The sequence below is a fragment of the Phyllostomus discolor genome, chromosome 3 (assembly GCF_004126475.2).
Source record: "Phyllostomus discolor isolate MPI-MPIP mPhyDis1 chromosome 3, mPhyDis1.pri.v3, whole genome shotgun sequence".
Taxonomy (NCBI): Eukaryota; Metazoa; Chordata; class Mammalia; order Chiroptera; family Phyllostomidae; genus Phyllostomus; species Phyllostomus discolor.
The window spans coordinates 113,519,861-113,529,430 of NC_040905.2; the positions used below are offsets into that span (position 1 = coordinate 113,519,861).

A 9,570-nucleotide genomic window follows, 5' to 3' on the forward strand; every position below is an offset into this window, starting at 1 on the left:
GGTTTCCAGCCCCCAGTGCTGGACCAGTCCCTTTGCAGGCAAGTCTGTCTGAAAGGTAATAAAGATGGTCTGGCAGAGGGCCACATGTCCGGCAGGCATCCTCCTCATGCCTCAGAGGCTGGAACGGTGTGTGTGAAAGGATCTCCCAGCAGCCCTGAGAGGTGCACATTACTATTATCTCCATTTAAAAAAGAAATATTTGGGCCCTGGCTGGCATAGCTCAGTAGAGTGAGCATGGACCTGTCAACCAAGGGGTCACCACTTCGATTCCCAGTCAGGGCACATGCCTGGGTTGCAGGCCAGGTCCCCAGTAGGGGGCATATGAAAGGCAACCACACATTGATGTTTCTCTCCTTATCTTTCTCCTTCCTTTCTCCTCTCTCTAAAAATAAATAAATAACATCTTTTAAAAAAGAAAAAATACATAAAGATTTGGGACATCCCACCAAGATACACTTTGCTTCCTCACACATCCAAAAGAAGGACAACAAATTTACAAACGAAAAAGAGCCAGAACTGCCAAAAAGTTGAACTGTGTGGAAGCCTGACAATCAAGGAGTTAAAGAAGAAACATTCATCCAGACCAGTAGAAGGAGTGGAGATGGGCAGCCGGGGAAGAAAGAATGCGAGGCAAGGTGATGGACTGGGTGGGCAAGGTGGCAGCTGGTGGGCTGGGTGGCCCCACATTTGAGTGCAGATAAACAGGGAGGAATAACTGGGGAATGAGACAGACCATGCAACCCAGGGTTCCAGTGCAGGAAAATAAAGACTTAAAACCAATGGCTGTAAAAATCTGTGGGGGATACAGTGGCAGAAGAAACTCCCAGCCTCACAGGAGAGTTTGTTGGAGAGACCCACAGGGTCCTAGATTGTACACAAACCCACCCACCTGGGAATCAGCACCAGAAAGGCCCAATTGGCTTGTTGGTAGCTGGGGGAAGTGACAGAAAGTGAGGTGAAAGCCGAGACAGTAACATTGTTCCCTCTCTGACCCCTCCCCCACATACAGTACCACAAAGCAGAGACATGGGTCACCCGCTCTGGTGAACACCTAAGGCTCCACCACTTACAACATAACAGGTGCACCAAAACAAAGAAATATAGCCCAAGTGAAAGAACAGAACAAAACTCTAGAAAAAGAACTAAGTGACAAAGAGATAGCCAACCTCTCAGATGCACAGTTCAAAACACTAGTAATCAGGATGCTCACAGAAATGACTGAATACGAATGCAAAATAGAAGGAGAAGTGAAGGCTATGAAAAGTGAAATAAATAAAAATATACAGGGAACCAACAGTGAAGGGAAGGAAACTGGTACTCAAATCAATGATTTGGAGCAGAAGGAAGAAATAAGCATTCAACCAGAACAGAATGAAGAAACGAGAATTCAAAAAAAATGAGGAGAGGCTTAGGCACCTCTGGGACAACTTTAAATATTCCAACATCCAAATCATAGGGGTGCCAGAGGAGAAGAGGAAGAGCAAGAAATTGAAAATTTATTTGAAAAAATAATGAAGGAGAACTTCCCCAATCTGGCAAAGGAAATAGACTTCCAGGAAGTCCAGGAAGCTCAGAGTCCCAAACAAGTTGGATCCAAGGAGGAACGAACACACCAAGGCACATCGTAATGACATTAGCCAAGATTAAAGATAAGGAGAGAATCTTAAAAGCAGCGAGACAAAAGGAGACAGTTACCTACAAAGGAGCTCCCGTCAGACTGTCAGCTGATTTCTCAAAAGAAATCTTGCAGGCAAGAAGGGGCTGGAAAAAAGTATTCAAAGTCATAAAAGGCAAGGACCTATATCCAATATCACTCTACCCAGTAAATCTATCACTTAGAATAGAAGGACAGACAAAGTACCTCCCAGTAAAGTCAAGTTAAAGGAGTTCATTGTCGCTCTGGCTGTTGTGGCTCAGTGGGTTGAGTGCTGGCCTGTGAATGAAAGGGTCACCAGTTCAATTCCCAGTCAGGCCACATGCTTGGGTTGCAGGCCAGGTCCCTGGTAGGGGGCAAATGAGAGGCAATCACACATTGATGTTTCTCTCCCTCTCTTCCCTCACTGTACCCTCTCTCTAAAATAAATAAATAAAATCTTTAAAACAAAAAAGGAGTTCATCATCATCAAGCCCTTATTATATGAAATGTTAAAGGGACTTAGAAAAAGAAGATGAAAACTAGGAACAGTAAAATGACAACAAACTCACAACTATCAACAACTGAACTTATAAAAAAAAAACAAAAACAAACTAAGCAAACAACTAGAACAGGAACAGAATCACAGAGATGGAGATCCCATGGGGGGTAATCAGCAGGGAGGGGGAGGGAGGAGAATGGGGAAAAGGTACAGGGAATAAGAAGCATAAATGGTAGGTACAAAATAGACAGAGGGAGGTTGAGAATAGTGTATGAAATGGGGAAGCCAAAGAACTTATATGTACGACCCATGGACATGAAGTAAGGTGGGGACGAGGCACACTGGTGGGAGTGGGGGTGTAGGCTGGAGGAGGAGAAAGGGAAGAAAGAAATGGGACAACTGTTTAAGTGTAGTCAATAAAATCTACTTAAAATAAAAAAGAAATATTTTATTTATTTAGCTTTGGATAGAGGGGAAGGGAGGGAAAAAGAGAGAGAGAGAAACATTGATGTGAGAGAGAAACATCAATCAGTTGCCTCTTATATGCACCCAGACTAGAGACCAACCCCACAACCCAGGCATGCGCCATGACCAGGAACTGGACTGGTGACCTTCAGCTTTGTGGGACGACACTTAACTAACTGAGCCACACCAGTCAAGGCTATTATCTCCATTTTTCAGTCAGGAAAAATAAGGTCTGCAAGCCGCAGGGCTTGTTCGAGTCCACTCTCCCCAGAAGCTCTGTCCCTAGACTCTGTGTGTAGCAGAGCAACACATCTGGGAGATTCTGGGCTCAGAACCAGTGGTCAATCCCAGGGTCCTGAGCAGGCCTAGGGGAAGTTCAATCTGAGTGTCATGGGAAGACCTTGGGGTCCTGGAGTGGTGGCTAGGGCTGGCAGTAAATCCATATCACATTGGACATGAACGACAAAGGCTCAGGCCAGGCTGAGCTTGCTCTCCATCTGTCTCTCTCTTTTTCTAACTCATCTCTCCAGGGAAACCTGGGAACTGGCTGGAGGACGGAGCACAGGGCTGGGACCCCAAGCAGAGGTGAAGGGGATTTGTGAGCAGGTCCCTGTGGATTACTTCACAAGGCAGACAAGAAAGGAGGAGGAAAGGGCAGGTTGAGACCCACTAAGTGGGAGCTTCAGCCTCTGTCCCAGGACACCCCCAACCCCTCAATCTAAGCCAGACTCTCCCATCCATGACTGAGTGGAGTGGTCATACCCTTCACCAGCTCTCACCTCCTCCTCCCCGTCAGCATGCCAAGGGCCGTCCGCCCTTCACAACCCCTTCCTCGGGGTCCATGGGCGCTCTGGTTGGGGCACGCTGCTAGTGCATCTGTTGATGAGAGTCCCCGTTTGGAGGGACTCCCAGAAGCCAATGCTGAGTAACTCATCCTTGTGGATTCCACAACATCCCTGGTGGGGTTCAAGATACACAGAGCCACCAAGCAGGCACAGCTTTCCTGGGATCCCCATTCAGAAAGTCCCTGGTCACAGAGACACTGGGATGGACAACCTAGTGGTATCTGTCTCTCCCACTTGGGCGATTTCCTTCCCCCCAGAACCCCTGGAAAGTAAAAACTTGAAAGATGTTTCAACTTTTGAGATTTAATCCAGGGGATGCGGATAAGAGGGGCTGAGGCCAGCCACCAGGGGGCAGCCTGGTCAGGCCAGGACTAGCACGGCTGCCTCCTCAGGTAGGGACAAGGCCCAAGATGATCATTTCCCAAAGGAAATCTTGTGAGGGATCTTCCCTTTTTAGGTCCGCAGAACAGTCCTAGCCCCAGATGGGCACTCAGTGGGGACTTGTTAGAGTGCTTTCACGGGAGTTCTGGCTGTGGGCCAGGTCCTCATTCCTTCTTAGAAGGAGGAGTGGTTAGAAAAGGGGGCATGTCAGGATCCCAGGGTTGAAAGAAGAAAGGGATTGTTTGGGTTCACTGGTTCCAGGGTCATATCTAGGGTGTAGCTGTGGACCCAGCCCCAGGAGAAACTCAAAGCTGGGGTTGCTGTGAGGTCCGATATTCCCGAAAGCCCTTGGACCCAGAGAGGTCAAGCTAGGAGAAGATGGCGGCCAGGGTTCTTGTCCTCCCCAGGGGGCGCTCCAGCCCCGCCCTGGGGCAGGAAGAAGCAGAGGGGGCGCCTAGCGCAGGCAGAGGAGGCCATGGGTGCTCCAGTCGCGGCGCTGCTGCTGGTGCAGCTGTTGGTGCCAGTGGAACTCGAGATGCTGGGTGAGCTCAGGCTGGAGCTGACGTCTGACCTAGGGGTGATAGGGGCAGGATGGGGCCCATGGAGACTGAGCGGAGCTCATCTTCTCCTCTCCCCCCGCAGGGTGGCAGGATCAGGACGTGCTGTTTCCAGGTAAGGCGCCCAAGACGCTAGCTTGCCTGCTCAATACACCTGGGCTAGCGTGCAAAGGACAACTCATCTTTTCGTTTCTCTCGCCCCAGGTTTCGAGAACTCGTCGTTACTCACATGTAACTGATGCGCCCCTGGTGGGGGGAGGGGCGGACGCTTGCAGACCATGTTGGGAGGGTCCCCAACGTCTTTTCTTCCTCCGCTGCCTGACCCCGAGATGCACGCAGCTTCCTGGGCAACTCCTTTTCCTTCGAGGTCCCAGGTGGGGAGGGTGGGCAGATACGTGTGTCTCCTGTAGCTCAGCCCTATGTCGATCTGTCCATCCCAGGGCCATGTGGCCAACGGGCCATCGGGTCGCGTGTGGTGGGCGGAAAGGACGCAGATCGTGGGCGCTGGCCATGGCAGGGCAGCCTACGCCTGTGGGGTTCCCACACCTGCGGAGGGAGCCTGCTCAACCGGCGCTGGGTGCTCTCCGCAGCGCACTGCTTTGAAAAGTGAGTCCGGGGGTGGCTGTCCGCTGAACAGCGACCCTGGGTCTGCACGACGCATTTTGTACACCAACGTTGCACTGGTGCTCTCCTGAGTCCCAGGCCCCACGGCAGCTGGTCACACCCATGGGAGTTCCCCATGTGCTCCTGCAAGGAACATTGTTCAATCTTCTCCAGAAGAGTCTTCTAGCACACTCCCGTGCATGCATATTTGTGTGTCTTGCTCTTTTCTCTTTGCTGTTCTCTTCTCAGTAAACGGCACAACTAGCCTTCCCCTTCCTCACCCCGCCTCCCAGGGGAGATGAGCTGCAGGCGGGAGGAATGGGCTGAGGTGGGTATGTGTTGGGCAGAGCCCCGCCGGGGGCAGCAGTAGCCCCTGCAGCTGTTTTGACCCTGCCCTGCTGAGTGTCCCTCTTTGGCCCCTGTGCCTCTGCTTCTTATTTTTAAAGACAGCCCTGAGAGGTGGCAGGTTGGCTGAGTGACTGGCCAGATTAGACCACAGAGGGAAAGCACCCTCTTGCCCTACCCCACCCCCAAATGCCCATGGTCTGGGTCTTCGGCTGCAGCCTCTCTGGCTCTCCCCACCCTGGGGAGCAGACCCCGGCTATGCTCGGGCAGCTCACCCTCCAACAAGGCCTCTGGACTGCTCTCCCCTCTCTGCCAGGAACAATGACCCCTATGAGTGGACAGTCCAGTTTGGTGAGCTGTCTGCCATGCCGTCCATCTGGAACCTGCAGGCCTACTACAACCGTTACAAGGTGGACGAGATCATTTTCAGTCCCAAGTACCTGGGGGCTTCAGCCTACGACATTGCCATGCTGAGACTGTCCTCCGCTGTCACCTACAACAAGTACATCCAGCCCATCTGTGTCCTGGCCTCTTCCATCGACTTCCAGAACCGGTCTGACTGCTGGGTGACCGGCTGGGGGGACATCCAAGAAGATCAGGGTGAGGCTGGGGACGGGTGGTGGGTCTGGGGCAGGGGAGCACGAGCGTGACCCTCCACCCCTGTTCCAGCTGCATCAGTCCAACAGCCCCAGCCCTAGTCTGTGCGCAGCTGGGTACCCTCCAGGGCCTGCTCTGTGTCCTCTTCTCCCTCCTGCTCGCCCTGAAAGGATAGGACTTTCTGGAGACATTTTTTGAATCCTTACCTAAAGACATGCTGTAGAGCAGGAGAGAAACATGGATATGAGAGAAACGTCAATCAGTTGCTTCTCATACATGCCTCAACTGGAGACTGAACCCGCAACCTCACCATGTGCCCTGACTGAGAATTGAACCCGAAACCTTTCGGATGGGATGATGCTCCAACCAACTGAGCCACACAGGTCAAGGCAGGGCAGGACTTTCCGTGCTCAGTTTCCTCTACCCTCGAGACTGTGAGCCAGCACCCAGTGGGGAGAGGTCGGTCGGCATGGCCCAGGCTGTGCTCCCAGCCTCAGAGGTGCGGAGGGCGGGGGGAGCCTGTCAGAGAGGTCTCAGCCTAGTGCTCACCTCTCCCCCAGCCATCCGACCTCCCCACTCTGGCTCCTCCACACCTTCCTTACCTACCCCTGTTGGCCTGCTCTCCTGGGGAGCTGGGCCCATTTCTCTGTCCTCAAAATTTCAAGCCATTCTCCACCCTTGACTCTGCAGGAGGTCCTTGAGGCAGCATTAGTTGCCACCTGTTTATCTCTCACCATGAATCCCCTGAAACCACCCGGTACAGCCTCCTGTGAGGTGCCCCGGGTTTGGGGGAGGCACAGACCTCCCACCTGGACTGCCCCTTACACGGCTGCCTTGCCTGGCCTGTTCCTGCCTCACCTCTAACAACGGTAACAGTAACAGAGGGAGCTGCCCTCTGTACGCTGTGCCCGGCACTGTTCTAGGCTCTTGGAACTCAGGAGTGAGCAGGGACCCTCTGCCTCCAGGAGCTTACCTGCACAGGAAGCTGGGAACAGTTTTACACCAACTTTACGGATGGGGAAGCTGACAAGGGTGTGCAAACTGCCCACAGCCACAGGACTCAGTGAAGAAGCCAGGGCTCACCGGCCTCGAGAGTGATGTGCTCTTGTGGTGGTCACACATCCGGAACTGGCAGGGGGACAGAGAAGTTGACACTAGACCTGTCTCCCTCCAGAGCTGGTGTCCTTTCCTTTCCCCCCAGAAGGGGCTGAATAAAATGCCCCTGCGGCAGACCTCCCGGGCCCAAAGGGCTGCGCAGGTGTGAGCCGGGAGGCCCAGCAGGCAGACTCTACTCCCTCCCTCCCTGGCCCAAGGCTGACTGGTGGTCACCCTCATCCTCACAGGTGGCTGGTGACTTCTGGAGCCCCCCTGCCTGGTGTAAACCTTAGCTCTGCCATATGCTAGCTGGAACACCTTCAGCAAGCACTTCATCTAACTGTGTCTCAGCTTCCTCACCTGTAAAGTGGAGTAATAGCAGTTCCCACCTCACAGTGTGGTTCTGAGGTCTGCAAGTGTTCACACACAGGGTTGAGCAGCATTGCCGGCAGACAGGAGACTCCACTGACATAGCAGCTTTTGGTGTCGTCTTGGTCCCCATCCTCTGCGAGATGAAGTGGTGGTCCTGGCTGGACTTCGGACTTGGATAGACCTGGGTTCATGTCAGGCTCTGGCAGTTCCTGGGTGCACCTTTCCTTACTTGAAAGTCAGTCACGATTGAGCTGCCCCCCGGGGATGCTGTGGAGCGCCAAGAGTGACAGGAAAGCTCCTGGCTCCGGCCCTGAAATGCAGTGATCCTAAACCATCCTGGCCACGCTAGCCCTTCTCTGCAGGCTCTGGCAGGGGCTGTCATCTGCCTGCTGCCCGCAGGGAAACGGGGCTTTAGGCAGGAGCTGTGACAGCCTGTCCAGACGTTGGGTCCTTCTGTGATATTGCTCATCACCCATGAGGTGCTGGGTGCCGGGCTAGAGCAGACTCATCAAGGCACTCTGGGTACCCCCTGGACTCGGCTCCCCCGCTCCTCTACTCCCCCGTCCTCCTACAACCTCCCACCCCCACCCCATAACCGAAGTCCTTCCTCCCAACCAGATGGCAGAGGAGAGGCTCAAAATGCTATTTTTTTCTCTGTTCCCTCAACTCCCACGTAGAGCTGCCATCTCCCTACATCCTCCAGGAAGTGCAGGTCGGCATCATAAACACCACCATGTGTAACTACCTCTTCTCACAGTCTCCTTTCCGCTATAATATCTGGGGAGACATGGTTTGCGCCGGCGACCCTCAAGGTGGCAAAGACTCCTGCTTCGTGAGTGTCCCTCCCCAGCCAAGGCCTTCTGGGTCCTAGGCTCTCGCCAGCTCGGCCCCAGACCTGAGAGCCCCCTGTATCATTTGGTCCTCGTGGCAACCCAGTGGAGGGTATACAGACTATAGCCCCGCTTTGCCGATGCAGAAACTTGGTCACTCCCTGGGGGGAGGGGTAGGATTTGTACCCAGTCTGCCCAGCTCCATAGCCTTTCCTGCTCTCCTAGTTTCTCTGCCCCGCCCCAGGCCCTGCTCACCCATTCTGCTCCCCAGGGTGACTCAGGCGGACCTTTGGCCTGCGAGAGGAAAGGGCTGTGGTATCAGGTTGGAATCGTGAGCTGGGGAGTGGGCTGTGGTAGGCCCAACCGGCCCGGTGTCTACACCAACGTCAGTTTGCACTTCGAATGGATGCGGACGCTGATTGCCCGCAGCAGCATTCACAGGCCAGACCCCTGGCTGCTGCTCCTGTGCCTCCCCCTCCTCTGGAGCACCCCATTCCTGCAGCCCTCCAGAGTCCAACAGAGCTCGTGAGAGTCAGGGCCATCTGCTGCCTCAGACCCAGTCCCTTCCTGTCCTGTTTCGAATAAACACATGTGCATGTTCTACTGAGTGCCTCGTAGAACATTCTATGAATTCAGGTGGCTGCCTGGACACCCTCATGGTCACCTGTGTCCCTTCCACTCCAAGACCGGTCCTAAACTCCTAAATCTCTCTGCACCCATCTATACTATTACAGGTGTGGGTTGCAAACAACAGGACCCTCTCAGGTTAGTTCAATCAGAAAGATAATTTATGAAGGACAGTAGTAGCACCAGGGGCCCTGGGGACTAGGAAGACTGGAGTGGGGGTGCTGTGGCAGAAATGCCCCTGGCCCCTCAGTGCTCATGCTGGCGGCCCCATCACACAGGTACCAGTGCTCTGGTCTTACTGTGGTCCCCAAGAGGCTGACCTGGGAGTAGGACTGCAGGTGGTTTATTTGTGAGGTGATACCAAGAAGCCCCAGTCAGGAGCGGGGAAACCAAGGCAGAGAGAGAAGAACCCAGTGACATTTGCCTGAAAGAGGAGGTTACCATGTGGGTACCAGAAAGTCCCTCTGGGGCCCTCTGAGAAACCTCAGGGAGTGTGCCCCAGTGTGGTGGCCCTGGAAGACAAGGACACCGAGTGTGGTGCTCCTGATCCCCAGGGGATTCTGTCAGCCTGACTGAATCAAGGACATGAAATAGAGAGGTTTTCCTGGATTATCCGGGTGAGTCCCATGTAATCACAAGTGTCCTTAAAACTGGAAGGAGGAGTCAGAGGGGAAGTCTGGGTAATGTGTAAGACAAGGACACAGCCCACCGTTGCTGT

At 53.7% G+C, this 9,570-nt stretch overlaps 1 protein-coding gene across 1 annotated transcript; it reads left to right on the plus strand.

The window, feature by feature from the left end:
* Positions 1-4,301: 4,301 nt before the first annotated feature.
* Positions 4,302-8,785, plus strand: LOC114495454 (testisin). Its single transcript, XM_036020089.1, has 6 exons — positions 4,302-4,368; positions 4,469-4,498; positions 4,758-4,989; positions 5,648-5,931; positions 8,073-8,227; positions 8,497-8,785. The coding sequence occupies exons 1-6, from the start codon at positions 4,302-4,304 to the stop codon at positions 8,752-8,754; spliced, it is 1,026 nt and encodes a 341-aa protein (XP_035875982.1). The 3' UTR covers positions 8,755-8,785.
* The last annotated feature ends 785 nt before the right edge of the window (positions 8,786-9,570 follow it).